A 19906-nucleotide genomic window follows, 5' to 3' on the forward strand; every position below is an offset into this window, starting at 1 on the left:
TTCCGTTGTAAATGTTGGTTCCCGCCATCACCGCGCAGTGTTGTGAGGCGTCGTGCTCCACTGTCAACAAACTGGCAGCAGCCCGTGAATGCCGGTAAAACTCTCTTTCTGCCTTCGCATGACTTCAGAAAACGACCCTTCGGCTTAAAACTGTCGAGACCACCGCGCAGCATCGACGGGTAAGCGGCCGAGGCGGTGTGGTCTGAGCGCGGCTGTGTTTTTTGTCACTAAACGAGTACGGTTAGCACAGTTAGCTCGTATGCTAACGCGCTAACGGAGTCGCTAATGTCGGCCTCGTCCGTCCATTCGGCGTACAGGAGCGCGCACGATGGAGTTGCAGCGGTTTTGCGGGCATTTAACTCGACTAAAGTGACATTGTGGCACGCAAACTTACCAACTTTTCAAATGTACGCGCACTTTAGACGAGAATAAACCGCTAAATCGCGTAACCGTTGCCGTTGCGTGTTAAAGTTCTGGCTTTTTACTGCTATGTAAATTGGCTAAATGCTAACGTGATGCAAACCTGGCTGCGTTGTCTCCTAACGGGATCTGGAAATTACAAATGTCGAAGGTGCAGGCTGAATAACTTTGCATATGTGCCCAAAGTGTGTACAGTAGTGTTTTTAGTGCGGTGTTTTGGTTGTGTTTCTTCCTGTGTGGCGCTGGATCACTTTACCCGCGAGTTTGTTGTGAGTTTTGCGTGTCCAGGAGCAGTTTATCTTTGCATTTAACTGTCTGTGCACGTGTGTCTTTGATCAAATCGACTATAAATGTGTGATCAACTTATTAAAGTGATGTATAAGATGTTCTGTTTGTGCAATATTGACGTTTAAAGGCAATTAACCCCACGCTTTTCTCAAACTAAAGTGTCACCGGGTTGTTCATTTCACGTGGCAAATAATGTGAGCTAATATTATGACTTGTGCATGTTTTTATAATGTGACATACTGAAGTTAAGCGCTGTCAAAGTCGATTTGGAGCTAAAATGCGTTGTCCCAGCCTCACGTGGGTCTGTTTCATTGTGAGAGGGAGGAGAGGGCAGCCATTGTTTAAACATTCTGATGGGAATTTTCAGCTGACAGCCAATAAATTAACTAAAAATCCTAATGGCTGACTGTAAAATTCAACACATTTAATCAGTAAAATGTATGATTTATACAACAGAAGTAAATGTATTAATGATGCATAGTTTATTCATTGTATTAGCGACAGCAGCTCAGTCCACTGATCTAAAAGTTGGTGGTTTGAGTTCCGCTCTCGACGTGAACATCATTGGGTGAGATCTACATGTTAGAGGCTCCCACAGATGACTGAATGCTGTCATTGTGTTCTTGGGCAAGACACTCAAAGTCGTGGCCCTCAACAGGGTAAATTAAAAGGTGTGATTGTCTTAAAATCTCAATTTATCAGGAGATACGCAGTTACACAGACATGTTTTTACATCTAGGCAAGTGCATATGCAATATTTGTAACTTGAATAAGTAATAAATACAGAAAGAGTTAATTAACAAGTTAAATCTAACGTTTTTTTAATTTTACATCTGGCCCTTTTGGTGATGTGGCCCTCAGTGAAAATGTGTTTGACGCCTCTGGTGTAGAGTGTCTAGAAGATGGAAAAGCGCTGTATAAAAATGGAACCACAGGCCATTAAAATTAACTTACTGCAACACAAAAACTATTAATGGTTTCTGTTCGAGATAGACTGACATATTGGGCCGATATTTGCTCTTTTTAATGTATCGGCTATCGGCCTTATCTCCAGCACAGGCTGATATTTAGTTTTGGCCGACCCGCTACCTAAAGAATATGAATAAAACTATATTTGAACATTTAAGTACGAAAAGGTCACTGTACAAAATGTTTCTGCACAGCTCTATTAGAGGGTTTGTTGTTTTTAGTCAATTTAAAATGCACCATTTGTGGAAAATAGTTGATATTTTTGGGCTGATAAGTTGGACCGATTTTGGTTGAGATTAACAAATAACGTTTTCTCTTCATTCTAAACAATCTGCATCGGCCGATTTCTAGTTTCTATAGTATATTTGTTAGAAATGGAAGCCTCAGTTCTCCTCAGTCATTTGTTTTGGTATCGATAACACATTCTGTTTAAAAATAAATAAGTCAGTAAGCCAGTTTTTTTAACACATCTCCTGGTTTAATCGATTGGTTTGGTGAAGTGGGTCAAACTTGGCTCTTGTTTTGACTTTCTTTTCTGATGCAGTTAATTATAAATGGCCGTTCTATTCATTTTCGCGTCGTCTCACAGCCTTAATTACAGACCGGTAGTCGCAGTGTCAATAGACTGGGTCAGACTGCCATTTTTGAAGTTGGTGAGTGCCATAATTTCCCACAAACAATATCTGCTTATTCTGCTCACAAACTGCTAACCTTGTAATTTAGATCTGTACAAACATGTTCTGAAATGTCCATGTGTCAGATGTGTCAGATGCCCTCCCTGTGTGTGTCGGATGCCCTCCCTGTGTGTGTCAGATGCCCTCCCTGTGTCTCCATGCAGTCTTATCCTGCATTAAAAACTGCTAACCGTGCAGTTTAGATCTGTATAAACATGTCCTGAAATGTGATCCTTGTATTAGTTTGTCAGTTCAGATTTTAGTCTTTTTGTCCGTTCTTAGACGTGTTTAAAGTTTGAACTTTGAACAGAAAAATCGTTAAAACATACCTTGCAAATCTAATCTCAATTGGAGAGTTTTCCTGAAGTTTACTTTGTACTTTGCCGTGAAATATCCTAAAGGTAAATTCACAAATGTTGATCTATTAGTGACTTGATGCAAGAACTCGCTGTATTACTCCACAAATCTGCATTTAACTAGTCATCTGTGTTAAATGATTGTCCTGTGTGTTGTGACGTAGATAACACTCAGCACTAGTAACACAAATTTGGCCCTTTTGTGTTTATAATAACTTGACGTATACATTTTACTTTGTTTTTCTCTTGTTTAGGTCTGAAATTCCCCCCTGGACCGTTGTGCTTCTTCATCTAAACTCACAGAAATGACGTCTTTAGCCACAAAACTGTCCAGCGGCTCGGCGGTGAAGATCCGCGTCAACAGTTTGGACCTGGGGACGACGAAGTGGAAGGAGGGCACGTTTGAGATCCAGGAGAAGGACAACAAGGCCAGCCTCTGTCTGCGGTTTAACTGTGGAGGAGCGGCCAGAACGTTTCAGGTGTGCACCGTGCAATCCCAGACGCAAATTCAATCTGTATTTATTCAATCATTTTTTGTAATTATAGTAATACATAGGACTTGTATAGTGCTTTTCATGACACTGAAGACAAAACACAAACAAAAGGAGGTGTAGTTATTTGAAGGCGGTTTAGACAGGTGAGGGTTCAGGGCTTTTTTGGAAGTTTGTGAGTGTGGAAGAGTCTGTGTTTTGGGCAGGGGGGTCCAGAAGTTTAGTCCCGGTGAGTGGAGACAGGATTTTGGCATCAGCTGTGTTGTGTTTGGTGTTTAAATCTATCGTGTTTGTCTGTTTGTAGCTGAGTCAGAATGTGAAGAAAGTGGCTCCTCTCGCGAATAAGATCACCCTCACTCTGAAGGACAACAGTGTGATTTTTCTGGACAAACTGCCCGTGACTTTGGCTCAGAAGACCAAAGATTACCTGGAGAAACTCCGGCTCGGAAAACCTGGTGAGACAATATTTTTTTTAAATAACTGACCCGTGTGAGCTTTAAGTCGTGTTTTAATGCCGTTTCCTCCTCAAAAACAGACTTGGAGTTGTGTTTTGTTTCATTCACACATGTTTGAGTCACATTTATGATTAGTCTGTCACATCTCCAAAGCTCAAATGCTCTGTTCCACTTTGTGATGTCATCAAGTGGTAGTTTTCAAGTGAACAGCTCCTTTTACCTTTAGTTTAGTAGAGACTGAAATGATCCAAATGATTCTAGTGAAGGTGTGTGGAGTTTAAAAACAGTGCAGCAGTAATGAGGAAACATCATAACATAGATCAGAAAATAGAATAATATGGGCTCTTTTAATGAGATAAATAAATAAAATAAAAAATGTTTATTAAGTCTTTGCATTACAATCTGCTATGGATGTGACAAGATCTTGTGTGTTAAATTGTCAAAAGATTGTGCACACTTGAGAAAAATAAATCATAATTTTGGGCTCCTAATTTATTGAACTGAATGGCACAATTTATGTATTTAAAATTGTGAAAATCTCGTCTCATTCTTGCAGATTTAATCATGGCCACAATCTACTGTCGGTCGCTGGGAAAACCAATAGAATGTGCAGGAGTTTACACATCAGTAACACGATATCCCAGTTAAACAGATACTTTAATGAAGAGTATTGAAGTTATGAAATATGACATTGATCATAGTAATGAGGAAATAAAATGTATATTGAAGGTAGATTTCATTTTTTGTGTCTTTGTAGTTTTAAAAACCTCGTATGGAAGTGCAAACTTCAGTGTCCTCAGCAACCGACCCGTGAAGAATGACTCCAACCCTCCAGGAGAGAGACAGGTGAGAGAAGGCATCCTCTGCTCCCTCTGCTCCCTCTGACCCTCTCCTCTTCATCCTCTGCTCCCTCTGACCCTCTCCTCTTCGTCCTCTGCTCCCTCTGACCCTCTCCTCTTCGTCCTCTGCTCCCTCTGACCCTCTCCTCTTCGTCCTCTGCTCCCTCTGACCCTCTCCTCTGCGTCCTCTGCTCCCTCTGACCCTCTCCTCTGCGTCCTCTGCTCCCTCTGACCCTCTCCTCTTCGTCCTCTGCTCCCTCTGACCCTCTCCTCTTCATCCTCTGCTCCCTCTGACCCTCTCCTCTTCATCCTCTGCTCCCTCTGACCCTCTCCTCTTCATCCTCTGCTCCCTCTGACCCTCTCCTCTGCATCCTCTGCTCCCTCTGACCCTCTCCTCTTCATCCTCTGCTCCCTCTGACCCTCTCCTCTTCATCCTCTGCTCCCTCTGACCCTCTCCTCTTCGTCCTCTGCTCCCTCTGACCCTCTCCTCTTCATCCTCTGCTCCCTCTGACCCTCTCCTCTTCGTCCTCTGCTCCCTCTGACCCTCTCCTCTCCGTCCTCTGCTCCCTCTGACCCTCTTCATCCTCGTCTTTATCCTTCTTTCAGAGCACTCCTCGTCGACAGAGCTCTGAGGGCAGAGAGGACTCGACTCCTCGTAAACCTCTGGGCAGCCCGAGCCGAGCCGCCTCCACCCCCACACGCCCTCTGTCTGAGAACAGGTAACAAAAACACGACGCTAAATACTCCTGATCTATTATAACAGTTATTTCTGAGAGCAGGAAAGTATCAGAACCTTTTATTTATTTATTTTTAAGTTTGATTCTTTTAAGTCAATGTGTTAAGTCACTTTTTTTTTTTTTTTATTGTGTAAAGTCTGTGTAAACCCTCAGTCGTCCAGGTATGATCCAGAGCAACGGAAAAATTCAATTCTTCTTCAGTTCTGGTCAGATTCCTGCTGGACACTGCCTTATATCTGTCTGAAGGGGGCGCTAACGACACTGAAACTAACACTTATTTGTTTACAGATTTGTTCACTTTTTGTAATCTTTTTCCCAGTTGAGATTTTTAGGAAATGTATAACGTTTTAAAGAAATCTTAAAATTTCCCGTTAAATTTGGGATACTGAAGGTTTACACACAACCATAGACCTCATCAATACAGACGATTTATTCTAAAGAACTAACTTAAAATTTAAACTTTAATAAGTACGTGAACAGGGAATAAAACTGACCAGATTGTGTGTTACCGCTTCATCTTTAATCTAAACGTGCGTGTTCTTCCAGGAGTGAGAAGAGAAAGCGGCTCATGAACTCTGAGAGTGACCTGACCGAGGACTATCCCAAAGAGAACGACTCCTCCAGGTGAAAAGATACACGGCGCACAGACAGTGACACCAATAATCTGCACATGATGGATTAAAAAATGTGCTTATCTGACAATGACGCGTAACATTTCTGAATCGGGTCAAATGATAAGATTATTTTGTTTTTGTTTTTGTAACTTTATTCTAGCAACAACAAGGCCACTTCAGACCCGGCCAGGAAGTTTTTACAGAGCTGCAAAGACAAACTCAAACAACAGGAGGAAAACAGAAACTCAGGTAAAAGGCGCAGTGTGTAACTTTTCTGCTGAGTCTCCGTGGAGATAATATTGACTTGCCTAAATAGAATGTTCTACAGTGTGACATTAAATCAATCTACCTCGCATTTCTTTATATTTTACGGCTCAAAAGTAGATCCTCGCTGTGAATGGAGCGACCTCTTCACAGATCTGACACGTAATTCGGTGTGGTTGTGTCACCCGCTTGTCTCCATAGAAGTAGACGCGTTTAATGACCTACAGTGGAACATTTCTGGCAAAGCAGTAGCATTTCCATGTTTTACGGGGCAGTTTCGGACCTGGAAAGTTACGCTTTTTAAATATAAATGTAAATAAAAAGTTGAACTGAATGAAGCTAAAATGTGAGTGTGTTTTGTCAGCTCCTCTGGGCTCGACTCCTCTCCAGCCGACCTCGTTCTACGGGAGCAGATCAGTGACGAAGGATTACAGCCAGAGCCACTCTTTCCTCGACAGGTGAATGCAGTTAAACAACAGTTATTCAAAATGTTCACACACTTCAGACAAGGCTAGTTTATGTTTGCGTTTACTTATGTTGGATACAAATGCATTATCAAGGATACAAATGCATTAAAAACAGTATAAATATAGTTTTAAAAGTGCAGATAAACTCCTGTCAGCTAAACAGAACCATGTGAGTCCCAGTTTGTTCAAAAACATAAATCTGATGCACTGACGGACTCATAAGTGAAAAAGAGCAGGCTAAAATATGGCTGTATGTTTACACGATTTTTTAATTTTCATTTGTGAACTTTACTAAAACTTAACATTTTAAAATCCACAAAAAAACAAAACACAGCAGCCTTGTGTTAATATCATACCTGCATTTCTCTTAAACTCATCAGACCAGATCTAATTTAAACATTGTCAACACTTGGAACAATAAAACCTTTGTTATAACAGTTGTATGCTTTTGTCTCCAGACCCTCGTCCACAGCGCAGTCGTCCTCCGCTAAAAGAAGTCTTCTGCTGCCGAACCACTCGACGCCGTTCAAAAAGGTCCGGCCGTCTCTGGACTACGGAGGCTGGAACAAGCAGAGGCCCACCGCTCTGGCCCAGCCGCAGCCTCCTCTGCAGGGGTAAACGTTAGCACCTCCTTAATGAGAGATATGAATGTAACTACGGGTGTATGAATCCAGAGGGCGCAGTTTAAAACGCTGATTGATTTCCTGCGTGTGTGTCATTCCTTGCTTTCAGCACTGCCCTCTGGTGGTCAATAGGGAACAGTTGTTTTTTTTTTTACTTTGTGCCGTAAAACAAATCTTATTCCTTCTTTTATATTTTCAGTTTCTCGAACCTGGGTAACACCTGCTACATGAATGCGATTCTGCAGTCTCTGTTCAGCCTCCCGTCTTTCTCCAACGACATGTTAAAGCAGAGCATCCCCTGGAAGAAAGTGCCCATCAACGCACTGCTCAGGTAAGAACGTGCCCATCGACGCACGGCTCAGGTCACTCATGTCTCAAGGCAACTGTGCTGAAATATCAAATGGACCTTTTAAGGGACAGTTTCCCATCTGATTATTTAGTTTAAGTCCAGCGTTTATCATGATGTCCAGGTCTGATCCACAGTAAAATTCAAATCTGTAACTGGACAGAAAGTTGTAGGATTCAAGCCGCTTCTTCAGTTGTGGTCAAATTACTGCTGGACACTGTCTTATGTCTGTCTGAAGAGAGGAGCTCACTGCACTGAAACCTTTGTAGTCTGAGGTTAGGTCTTTGATTTCACCCTTTGTTTGGCTGGTTAAAAATTTAGTTTGATATTTAAAAAAAACACACCACCGTTTAATTCACGGTTAAACCTTGAGTTTACAGAGCGCAGGGTCCTTCACATTATAGAGACAGTTGAAGTTAACACTGTTCTGTCGTTTTGTCCTCAGACGTTTCGCTCACCTCATAGCCAAGAAGGACGTCGGCTGTCCAGAGACGAAGAAAGACCTGCTCAGAAAAGTCAAGAGCGCCATTTCTTCAACCGCCGAGAGGTTTTCAGGAAACATGCAAAATGTAAGAGCTTAAATTTATACAGAGAGAAGGAAAAAGAGAAGGGGAAGAGAGAGAAAGAAGAGAGAAAAGGGGGAGACAGAAAGAAAAGAGTAAAAAAACGGGGGTGTGGAGAAGAGAAGGGACACAGAAAAAACAGGAAGATGGGGGAGAGAGAAAAGAGAAGTGTGACCTGCGCAGACAGAGGCAGGAGGAGACGCTGATGTTCAGTTGATCCGTTCACGTCGTTTAGACACGCGTCACAAACTCAACACTGATTCCTACGTCAGAGCCTGTGATCTGAGCGATTTGACTTTTACCATTAACGGCACAGTGAAAGTTTGACTCTCAGGTCGATGTAGAAACACTGAAATATCACAGAGTCCTTTTTGATTCGGTTCTGTTCTTTTAGGATGCTCATGAGTTCTTGAGCCAGTGCATGGACCAGCTGAAGGACGACGTCGAGAAGATGAACAAGAGCTGGTCCAGTGAAACCTCCCCCTCTTCCTCCTCCACCGCCGCCTCCTCCGCCTCCGGTGAAAGCGGCGCCTCGGCTTCAGCGCGGGCGGAACCAGGAGAGGAGGCCGACACTTCACGCATCTACACCTGCCCCGTGGCCGTCAACATGGAGTTTGAGGTCCAGCACACCATCACGTGCAAATGGTGAGGGCTGTGTTTGTTCAGGCTTAAAGTGCATGTTTGTTTTCGGTTCAGGTTTATTTTTGTAGAACATTTAAAACGACCAAAGTGCATTGAGGCTCATTCTGTTTAAAGGTTCACTGGGGTTATCTTGTTTTATTCAAATCTTAATGAGTGACATAAAGTTTCTGTATCATTTATGGTAGTGTTTCTCTGTAGTGATATATCGTGACATGAGACGATAATGAAATAATTGCAACTAACGATGGTATCAGGATAATTATATAAAATGTCAGATATGGACAGTTTTTTTTTATTTTTTTTTATTATGAATGAGTTCCATATTTATTTAAACTGTTGTAGAATTGTTTTCACTTATAACAAAGTACAATTCTCCAGAACAGATCATCAGGGAGGAGCTTAGACTGTACGTATGAATGGACATCGCTAACATGCTAGCCACTGCGCTCCAAACAGAAAGTGATCACGGGCGCTCTGTCCCTGCTGCTGTCAGACTCATTCTGGTCTTAAATGTTCGTATTAACTGTCTCTACATGATCCTGGGGTTTTTATTTCACTTTTGTGTCTGTAAATCAAAATCTGAACATTAAAAACAGACCAATCAGGCGCCTTCCTTCCCCGAGGTCGCTCCTGTTAGCGTTAGCAACAGGTTTGATTGACAGCGTTGCTAAGCGGCCGCTCCCTGCTAAACCTAAAGACGCCACATTCAACAGCCTCGCTCCTGATTGGCTCTTTGGTTGCTATGATACTCGCGGTCAGAACTCTGCTCCAGATTCGTTTCGTTTTTCCCTGCATCTGTTGGCGATTTGTCACGGTTGTATAAAATGATCCGTGAACGTGTTTTTGTTTTTCCTGCTGCAGTTGCGGCGAAGTGGTGACCAAACGTGAGGTGTTCAACGACCTGTCCATCGACCTGCCTCGGAGGAAGAAGACTCTGCCCCTGCGCTCCATACAGGACTCTCTGGACCTGTTCTTCAGAGTCAGTCTCAGCATTTAAATTATTTACGTTATAAATATTCACAGGTTTAAGTCTAATACAAGTTTTCTGTTTTTTTTTTTTTTGTTTTTTTTTAGATGGAGGAGATCGAGTATTCCTGCGAAAAGTGCAACGGCAAAGCGGCAACCGTGACGCACAAGTTCAGCAAGCTCCCGAGGTATCTGCCACTGAACATTCCTCCCTTGACATGCATGTAGAACGTCCCCAGCCTGATGTCAGTGTAAAGTATCAGTCGCTTCTATGTACATCACCACCAATCAGGAATTTGTCACCAGTTTTGAAAAAATATCACTTGGGGATGATGATTTTAGCCTTGGAAATTCCAGAGTTTAAATGATCCAAATGATTCTATAAATGAAGGTGTGTGGAGTTTAAAAACACTTCCTGTATCACCACACGATGACATCGCAAGGTGGAACAGAGTGTTTTCAGTTTGAGAGAAGAGCTCAGCCTAAATCTGCAGGTTTGTGTGTTAAACATGTGAAACAAAACACAGCTCCAGGTCTGTGTGTGATGATGAAACGACATTAGAACAGAGAACACAATAGTCCAATATCGGCCTTTTTAAAGATAAAAACATGTATCTTCACTAAAATGCGTCGTTTTCTTTGCAGAGTCCTGATCCTGCATCTGAAGAGGTACAGTTTTAACGCACAGCTCTCCCTGAACTCCAAACTGGGCCAGCAGGTGGTCATCCCGCGTTTCCTCACACTCTCGTCTCACTGCACAGAGTCCACACGGGCCCCCGTCAGCCTCAGCTGGACCACGGCGTAAGACGCACCACTCACACTACAGTTTGTGCTTTTGGACGCAACATGGATCAGAATTTGAATGTTCACAAGCGAAATGCTTCAACCTGCAGGTGTTCAGATGGTGTAGACTCGCCCACTTTAGACAGAAATAGACATGGGATATTAAAATTTTGTGTAGTGATTATCATGGTCAGAATAATTGTGATTAACGATTAGGGATGTACGGCCAACCGATATTCGGCCTTTTTAGCCTTTAAATGTCCAGCACAGGCCAATATTTTGTTTTGGTTGATTTGCTGCCTCGAAAATACAGAGATATTTAGTTTAAGACTTTTGTGCAGTTATCTCTTTGTACTAAACATGACTGCACAGCTCTCTTAAAGGTCTCAAAAGGAGCTTGGGGCGAATTTGTAGTGAATTTAAACATAATTGAACATAATTTGAACAAAATAATCAAAATCAGCCCTAAAGTATCGGCAGATGTTATCGCCGGTTGCTCTGGATTCTAAACAATCGGCATCGGCCATAAAAACCAATCCCATTTTGTTCAGCAACATTTTATACAAACTTTATTTTTCTTTGTAGCACAATAATTCCACGTGTTTCAGGATGTGTTTGTAGAAATCCAAACTACAGGGTCAGCAGCTTTAGAGAGGAAAGGTTTAAAGGGCTCATAAAACACTGTTCTAATGTTTCCTCATCACAAACAGACCTGGAGCTGTGTTTTGTTTCACATGTTTAACACACAAACCTGCAGATTTAGGCTTGAGTTCTTCTCAAACTGAAAACACTGTTCCACCTTGTGATGTCATCATGTGGTGATACAGGAAGTGCTCCACTGTGTTTTTAATCTCTGAACAAAAGAAATGGAATTGCCAATCTCTTCTGAACTAAAGGTAAAAGGAGCTGTTAACTTAAACTGCCACTTGATGACGTCACAAGGTGGAACGTAGCGTTTTGATCTTTGTAGATGTTACAGACTAATAATAAAGTGTGACTCAAACGTGTGTGAATGAAACAAAACACAACTCCAGGTCTGTTTTTGAGGAGTAACAGCTTTAGAACATGATTTAAAGCTCATATGAGTCACTTTTTCATACAGGACCTTGAATTTTTGCCGTTTCAGTGTCGTTATGTTTAATTACACCTGCGCTGCTTTGGTACAAACCCAATGTTTTATTTTGTTTTTTGTTTTTTTTTTATTTATTTGAAGGACAATGTGCAGATACATTAAATAGATGGCTGCACCAGATTTAGTAAAATGCTAATTTCCATCCGTAGTCCTTGTTCTGAAATGCATGTGATTCTTGGATTCATATTTAGCAGTTCATATTTGAGTCTTTCCTCAGAGCTCCTGGAAGATTTAACCATGTGAACGCTCAGTAAAATGTCACATCTTATTTTGTCTTATTCTAGTTTTGTTGATGTTTATTGATGAACTTTTAATCCTTTTGACTAAAATCTTGTTTGTGTTTGCTCTAAAGGGCCAGAACGCTCAAGACCGCACAGGCGCCCGTGTCTTTAATCCCAAGGTGAATACTGGTTTTATTATTTAAATACGCATTTGTAGTGATGTGTTGTTGTTTAAATGAGTCATGTGGTTCCTTAACGTGAACCGTTGGAAATCTCATCTTTTAAAAGAACCAGATCTTTTTCTTTCAGATTTTTATGTATTTTTACTCTGAACAAACGCAGATCCAACACAAGAATGAGCTCAGAAGCAGAGCAGTCCAAACGTGATTAGTTTGTTGCTAAAATGATTAGATTTTTTTTGTATTTATTCAAATGACAGAACCCAGTCTTTTGAACGGCTCTTTGAAATGAACCGATCCAAAAAGAGTCGAATTACATAAAATAAGTAAGCGTCCCATCATTAGTGCAACTCTTTAAACTGGCGTCTTTTCCAGGAGGGTGGGAGGGAGAGCGACCGGCTCGTCTCTGCTCCTGGACTCGGACGGAGAAGAGGAGCTGAACAGAAAAGTGACTCTGAGCCGAAAGAGGCGTCTGAGCAGCTGTTTGACCGAAGAGAGCGAAGAGCGAGCGGAGGAGGTGAGGGCGGGGTCCATATAGTTTTATACTGTTTACTCCAACGTCGTAGAAGGCAAACGGAGCACAGCGGCCCCTGACATTAACATTTTCTCACATTTCTCTCTTGTTTAAACACAACGTTCAAACCTTCGTAGGCGTCTTTGTCGGTGCAGAACGTTTCATCGACATTGTGGGTTTTGTCGGGGAGAAAACAAATTGCAAACGTACAGCACTTCAGAGTCACACTGTGATCCAACGTTTATGTAAATTTGTCTGAACACATTCTGTACTGTAACACTAAAACACTAAAAAGCGTTTGTTTCTTTAAATTGAAAAGAAGTTACGTGTTTACAAACTCATGCCGGACTAGTGCGCACTTGATACTGTGAAGGCTTGACAAAATGCTTTATTGTTGGATTTTGGTTATGGATGTCAGTGAAAACAAAACTTTTCGAAGCATTGACGCCACAGAAAAAAGCTTGAATCACTAAAAATCCAACTCTTGAGTGAGATAAAAATAAGGAAAGACTTTTCTAACTTGTTCAAAGCTCCTAAACGTTTGCATAATGTGTCTGTGTCTCTCAGCCCACAGCCATGATAGAGTCTTCAGACTTCAGCCTAAACGATGAGGAGATGCTCGCCGCGGTGCTGGAGATGAGCAGACAGGAGGCGGGGCTACAGGGGGCGGGGCCCGAGGAAGGCGTGGGGCCGGAGGAGGGGGCGGGGCTGGGGGAGGAGCCCAGCAGCAGCCCTGACACCGGGTTTGGAGACGCAGAGACTGGACCAGAGCTGGTGTATCACACGGAGCTGGAGACGGAGCGGCCGCCTGCAGGTGAGGAACTGATGTTTGTTTGTAATACAGGACCGTGAGGTTAAAGGTCAAAGGTTAGGACCCTGTGTGTGACCTGCATGTTGTCTGTTTGAATTCTAAAGATTGTAGTAAACATGAGCAGATACAGTTTTCAGAGTCTTATTTGTCCAGTTTAAATCAGGGACTGCAGATGGAAACGAGCGATTTATCTTTAATCTGGAGCAGAACCAGATTTAACGTCTCTGTGTCCTGTCCCTGCAAATAAACACGAAACTAAAACTTTCACACTGTAACTATATCCTCTGTACCACGGGCGCAGTACACTCAGGGCCGAGTTTTGTGGTTCAGACCTTCAGACAGTGGAGATCTCTAGATTACTCAAACATGCATGGACGATGCCTTAAACCTCTTCAGACATGTTTTTGATGAGGACAGCAACATTATAACATGGGAGAAAACTCAAATATTCATCTTAATACCCCGTCTTTAAAGTGTAGAATCTACAAAAAATACATAGGAATTGGACCAGTTATTAGAAAATAAAGAATTTGTGACCTATATTTTTGAAAATGGTTTGTCATTGCAGTGAGTTCTGTTTGTCAGCGCAGTCTTGGCTAAAACATTATCACATTCAGACGTCTTCTTCTTCTTTTCTTAGACGTGTTGGACTCTCTGGACCTGACCATGGACGAGAACAAAGAGAACCAGACTCCAGAGGCCCAGGAGATCGACTGGGTTCAACAGTACAGTCTGGAGCAGGAGAGGGAGGAGCAGGAGCTACAGCAGGCCCTGGCACAGAGTCTACAGGAGCATGTGAGGAGAAAACTACAAATATATAGACACGAGTCAGACCATAGACCAGTGTGGAAACATGGACAGTCTGGAGCTATGGACCAGTTTATCTAAATGTGCCTCAAATGTCTGAATAAAAACAAAAAAAAAATCACCCATTTTAATACATTTTCAGATCAGTGAATGTTTTCTCTCACTGTGAATCTACAGGAGGCTCAGGAGATGAGGGAGGACGATGACCTGAAGAGGGCGACAGAGCTCAGTTTACAAGGTGAACACGGGGCCAAAGTTGCAAAGTGACACGTCTCCTGCTCTCCTCGTCTCAAAGTTCTGATTCACACCGTTGCATTTAATCTAGATCTGTTTGTGTGTACATTTCTCCTCAGAGTTCAATAACTCTCTACCGGAGCTGCTGTGTTCAGACGATTCTGGAAACGAGGACGTCCTGGACATGGAGTACACTGAGGCCGAGGCCGAGAACCTGAGGAGGAACGCAGAGGTACTGAGCAGCAGAAATACAAATACTGCACAAATAAGCATAGACCAGGGGTCGGCCTTTAACACGCAAAGAGCCATTTGGACCCAGTTTCCACGGAAAATAAAACTGGGAGCCGCAAATACTTTTTGACATCTAAAATGAAGATATCACTGTATATAATTATAATAATAATGTCACGGAATAATGTAGGTTTTATTTTCAAGGACCGGCCTTCTACACGTGGCAGATAAATATGGCAAAAGTAAGTCAAGTGCATAAAAAATACAACTCACCAAACCGCTGCATCAGAGGGAGAACTGCACTTGTGTTTTTGGGATGAGGTGGACCCATCGAGGAGACAAGAGACAATGACACCCACAGTGTGATTATGTCTAGTCTGCTCCACAGTTTCTTTCAGAAAACTCTAAAGGCTTATTTTATAATCCAGGGTGCTTAGTCTCAATGTGCCAACGTAGATTTGAAGGTTTCATTGCCTCGTTCGCTGCATATTACGCAGAGCGGACTCTGCGCGTGAGAGTCACCTGTAGAGACAAACCCATATTTTAAGTAGGACTCCTGGTGTTGGCTCCTCAGTTGTCCTTTTCCCCTTTGTTAAAAGTTCTCCAAAGACTTTTGTTTTGGCTCATTTTCACTCGCTTGTGGCTCTACTTTTGGGCGACGTGTCTGATGTGTTACACGTGATGCGTCATCGCGGAGACAAGAGCAGATCTGTCACAGATATAATATACCTGCCACTACATCAAATAGATTTCTGTGTCGATTTCCTATCAGGATTTTCATTATACATCTACGGACGAGCTTATTAGCTCGTCATTAGGGACGGGCGAAAGTTGCGTCGAAGACGATCCTTCCGCTCCTGAACCTCTGCAGAGTCTGAAATTCAGCGCTGTTTCTTTACGCAGGACTGAGCTGTGGCTGTGAGGCGTGAGCGGTGTTTGTTTTTAACATTGTTCCGCGAGTGTGACGCTTATTTTGAGCAACAAAAAATAAGAAAATATAATTTTATTTTAATATTTCAAGATAACAATAATCTTCAAATTTAAACTGCAATAAAAAAAGAACTAACACAAATAAAATACACATAAATTAAATTTAAAATAAATTTTCCCAAGCCACGCAGAGCCGCAGTATAAGGATGAACGAGCCGCAGGTTGCCGACCCCTGGTATAGACTGTATCTGCAAAGGGACATGGCTAACCTGCTAGCCGCCGTGCTCCAAATAGGAAGTGATCATGGGCGCACTTCCTGCTCCGTCGACTCTGGCTCCAGTTCACTTTACATTGATAAACTGCTGCCTCTCTCGCTCTGCATGATCCTGGGGTTTTTATTTCACTATTGTGTCTGTAAATCAAGATCTGAACATTAATAACAGACAAATCAGGTCCTTCTTTCCCCGAGGTCGCTCCTGTTAGCAACAGGTCTGACTGATGGCCTCACTCCGGATTGGCTTTTTGGAATCTCGACCGCAATTATCACAGCGACCAAATGTGAAACTCTGCTCCAAACTGAAGAATGGCACCACTTTCTGAAGCTCGTTAAACTGTAATATCTCATGTGTTTATTTGTGCCGAAAACATTGAACTTTGAAGGATGTTTAACTAATCTTACTAACTTACTAACTTGTTTGTTTTTTTGTATTTTTCAGAGTGGATTTTTGCCAAACTCCTTCCGTCTCATCAGTGTGGTCAGTCACATCGGCAGCAGCTCCTCCTCTGGTCAGTTCTGTCTCTAAACATAAATCCTCTGTGTTCTCTGGCTCATTTTCATGTACTTTTGATGTAATTGTATTTAAATTTCTCTCCCAGGACACTACATCAGCGACGTGTACGACATGAAGAAACAGTCGTGGCTCACCTACAACGACCTGGACGTGTCTCGGACTCAAGAGGGCGCTGTTCAGAGGGACCGGGACCGCAGCGGCTACATATTCTTCTACATGCACAAGTGAGTACAGGACACTGCTCTGAATGAACAGGACAAGTCTACGACAGAAACATGACACGTTTAAAATATGTTTTGACCAGTTTTTCAAACATATTTCACCAGGAATAAACCAGTTTTAATCAGACTGTAAATATAAATGGACATAGCGAACCTGCTGGCACTGCTTTCCAAACAGGAAGTGATCGTGGGCGCACTTCCTGCTCCAACTCTGGCTCCAATTCACTTTGTGTAAAAACTGTGTCCCCTCTCTGTACCTGCTGCTGTCAGACTCATCATTTTGGTCTTAAATGTTCGTATTAACCCTCTACACGATCCTGGGGTTTTTATTTCACTTTTGTGTCCGTAAATCAAGATATGAACATTAATAACAGACAAATCAGACGTCTTCTTTCCCTGAGGTCGCTCCTGTTAGTGTTAGCAACGCTGTCAATCAAACCAGTTGCTAAGCGCCCGCTCCCTGTTAAACCTAAAGACGCCACCTTCAACAGCCTCGCTCCTGATTGGCTCTTTGGTTGCTATGATACTCGCGGTCAGAACTCTGCTCCAGATTGGTCCCTACACCTGCTCTTGCCTCGATGAGCTTCATTTGGAGGTGAAGCTGTGGGTGACGTCGCACTCACTCAGTCCACGTCTTCATACAGTCTGTGGTTTTAATCCACAAAATGACCTGTAGTATTTTAGACCTGATGTAGTAAAATATATACACAGTGGTCCCTCGTTTATCGCAGGGGTTATGTTCTAAAAATAACCCGCAACAGGTGAAATCCACGAAGTATCAGCTTTATTTTTTACATTATTCTCTCTGTTTTTGTCTGTAAAACCCCTCACCACACACTTTATACACTTTTCTCACACAGGCGTAAACATTTTCTCACATTTCTCTCTCGTTTAAACTCTCTCAAAGTTCAAACCTTCGTAGGCGTCTTTGTCGGTGCAGAACGTTTCATCGACATTGTGGGTTTTGTCGGGGAGAAAACAAATCGCAAACGTACAGCACTTCAGAGTCACACTGAGATCCAACGTTTATGTAAATTTGTCTGAACACATTCTGTACTGGACAGGAGACACGGCACGGAGGAGACTGATGGACAATGGTCTACAGTCCAACAGCCAATCAGGACGCACGACACAATGGTCTACAGTCCAACAGCCAATCAGGACGCACGACACAATGCACGTTCATACACTGTAAAAAAACAAAAAAAACATGGGAAATTACACAAAAAAATCTGCGAGACTGCGAAAGGTGAACCGTGATATAATGAGGAACAACTGTTTTACATTTTCCAACTCTTCCTCAGGATCGATATAAAAGCTTGTTTGGCGTGTTCTGTCAAAAATGACGACTGGATTGGATCAGTTCAAATCACAAAAATGTTTTCCTCTGACAAATACAGTCTAATCCGTAACTTTGGGTCAGACCGTGTCCCTAACAGCGACGTACGCAGGACTTAAGCCTGACTGACTCTCTGCCCTTGACCCAAAGGTAAAATACAACATGAATATGCAAATATTCTGTTGAGCAGGTCGACTTGGCTCCTCCTTCCGGCCTCGTTCGCCTCTCTGGGACATCCCCGACTGCACCGGTCTGTTTTTGGGCCTTGAGTCTCCTCCTCTGCCTTATCTCTGTAAAGGAGTTTCTGCAAAGCCCCAACTGCCTCCCATTATTCAGAAAAGGACTATTATAATGAATGAATGATTTCAGTGTTAAATTCAAACAAATGAATTCAGTGTTTTGACATATGTGTGTGATGCAGAAGAAGCTTTATGACTTGATACACCCTTCAGGCTCAATACCGATCTGATACCACAGTGATATTTACATGGTTCTACACTCTAATCCAGATGAAGACCTTTCTGTCTTCAGTATCGACACTTGTTGAGTATCGTCTGTGCCAGTTTCACAGTCAGTATTTTTCCAGCCTTAACTCTGTATTAAATGTAATTCTCGTGCGTTTGTTTCAGGGACGTCTTCGAGCAGCTGTCTGAGATGGAGAGATCCGGTCCTGGAAGTTCGTCCGACGCATCGAGAAACGTTTTGCAGCCACTTTAAAGAAAAAAACAAACTTTACAAACCTTTTGAAAAACCCTCAAACTGCTCTATATCTCCCACATATTCTGTCCACCGTCCTGCAAACCTTTAGACCAAAACACCGGATACTGCCAACGATAGACCCAGAATAACTTCATATTTAGTGAATCCATCATAAGCTTTTGGGGGGTTTGTGGATTTGCTTTGCTATAAATTGATCTGTTTTGTAAATGTTCAGATGTTTCTGTTCAGATGTATTGCTGTTCTCTTCAAAGCGACTATTGGACTATGGATTGTATGTTTTCAAAGTATAAATAAAGTTTTATTCTATGGTGATCCAAGCTACAAGTGAAAAGTGACTCTGGTGCAGTTATTCCAGGACTGATTTTAAAAGAGGTGTTTTACTTCTGTGGAGTATTCACTGCGAAGCTCTCTGTGCTAAGCCCCTCCCCCTTCAGAGCACTATCACAACACAATCAGCTGCATCGCACTAATGAAACTACTGCACATCATGTCAGGTTTGTGAAGTCGTAGTGCACAGTTTTGTGTCATGTTTCTGTATATTTATGGAGGATTGTCGTGTGGAGCGTGGGTGAGGTCGGCTTGTGGGCGGAGCCTCGTACAGGATCTTAAGGGTTTGAATAGGGCCCGGGAGAGATCTCTAGATTACTCAAACATGTATGGATGACATTAAAAACCTCTTCAGACGTGTTTTTGATGAAGTAACGACGTTAGAACATGAAGAAAGGTCCGAAAAGTCAATTTAAGTTTATTATTTGAGATTGAAGATTTATGGGAAAAACAATCAGAGGCCCAAGAAAGAGTTACCAGTCCTGGTCTAGTCCTGGTTTAGTCCTGGTCTAGTCCTGGTCTAGTCTTGGGTTAGTCCTGGTTTAGTCCTGGTCTAGTCCTGGTCTAGTCCTGGGTTAGTCCTGGTTTAGTCCTGGTCTAGTCCTGGTCTAGTCCTGGTTTAGTCCTGGTCTAGTCCTGGTCTAGTCCTGGGTTAGTCCTGGTTTAGTCCTGGTCTAGTCCTGGTCTAGTCCTGGTCTAGTCCTGGTCTAGTCCTGGGTTAGTCCTGGTTTAGTCCTGGTCTAGTCCTGGGTTAGTCCTGGTTTAGTCCTGGTCTAGTCCTGGTCTAGTCCTGGTCTAGTCCTGGTCTAGTCCTGGTCTAGTCTTGGGTTAGTCCTGGTCTAGTCCTGGTCTAGTCCTGGTCTAGTCCTGGTTCAGTCCTGTCTGAGTTTTCAGACTAATGGTCTAATTGTGATTAGATTTGAAATATATGATCTTGGTTCAGGCGACATCA

General features: G+C 42.6%; 1 protein-coding gene across 1 annotated transcript; it reads left to right on the top strand.

The window, feature by feature from the left end:
• Positions 1-3: 3 nt before the first annotated feature.
• Positions 4-18954, top strand: usp37 (ubiquitin specific peptidase 37). The gene is made up of 24 exons (XM_033986574.2): positions 4-179; positions 2962-3186; positions 3503-3653; positions 4411-4499; positions 5099-5211; positions 5776-5853; positions 6004-6092; positions 6472-6565; positions 7033-7188; positions 7397-7528; positions 7989-8112; positions 8501-8751; positions 9610-9727; positions 9823-9902; positions 10360-10515; positions 11982-12029; positions 12405-12546; positions 13111-13357; positions 13995-14149; positions 14339-14399; positions 14515-14627; positions 16273-16342; positions 16433-16571; positions 18537-18954. Exons 2-24 carry the CDS (start codon positions 3013-3015, stop codon positions 18622-18624), a joined length of 2868 nt encoding a protein of 955 aa, XP_033842465.1. The 5' UTR covers positions 4-179; positions 2962-3012; the 3' UTR covers positions 18625-18954.
• Positions 18955-19906: the final 952 nt, after the last annotated feature.

The sequence above is a fragment of the Periophthalmus magnuspinnatus genome, chromosome 21, assembly GCF_009829125.3.
Source record: "Periophthalmus magnuspinnatus isolate fPerMag1 chromosome 21, fPerMag1.2.pri, whole genome shotgun sequence".
Lineage (NCBI taxonomy): Eukaryota > Metazoa > Chordata > Actinopteri > Gobiiformes > Gobiidae > Periophthalmus > Periophthalmus magnuspinnatus.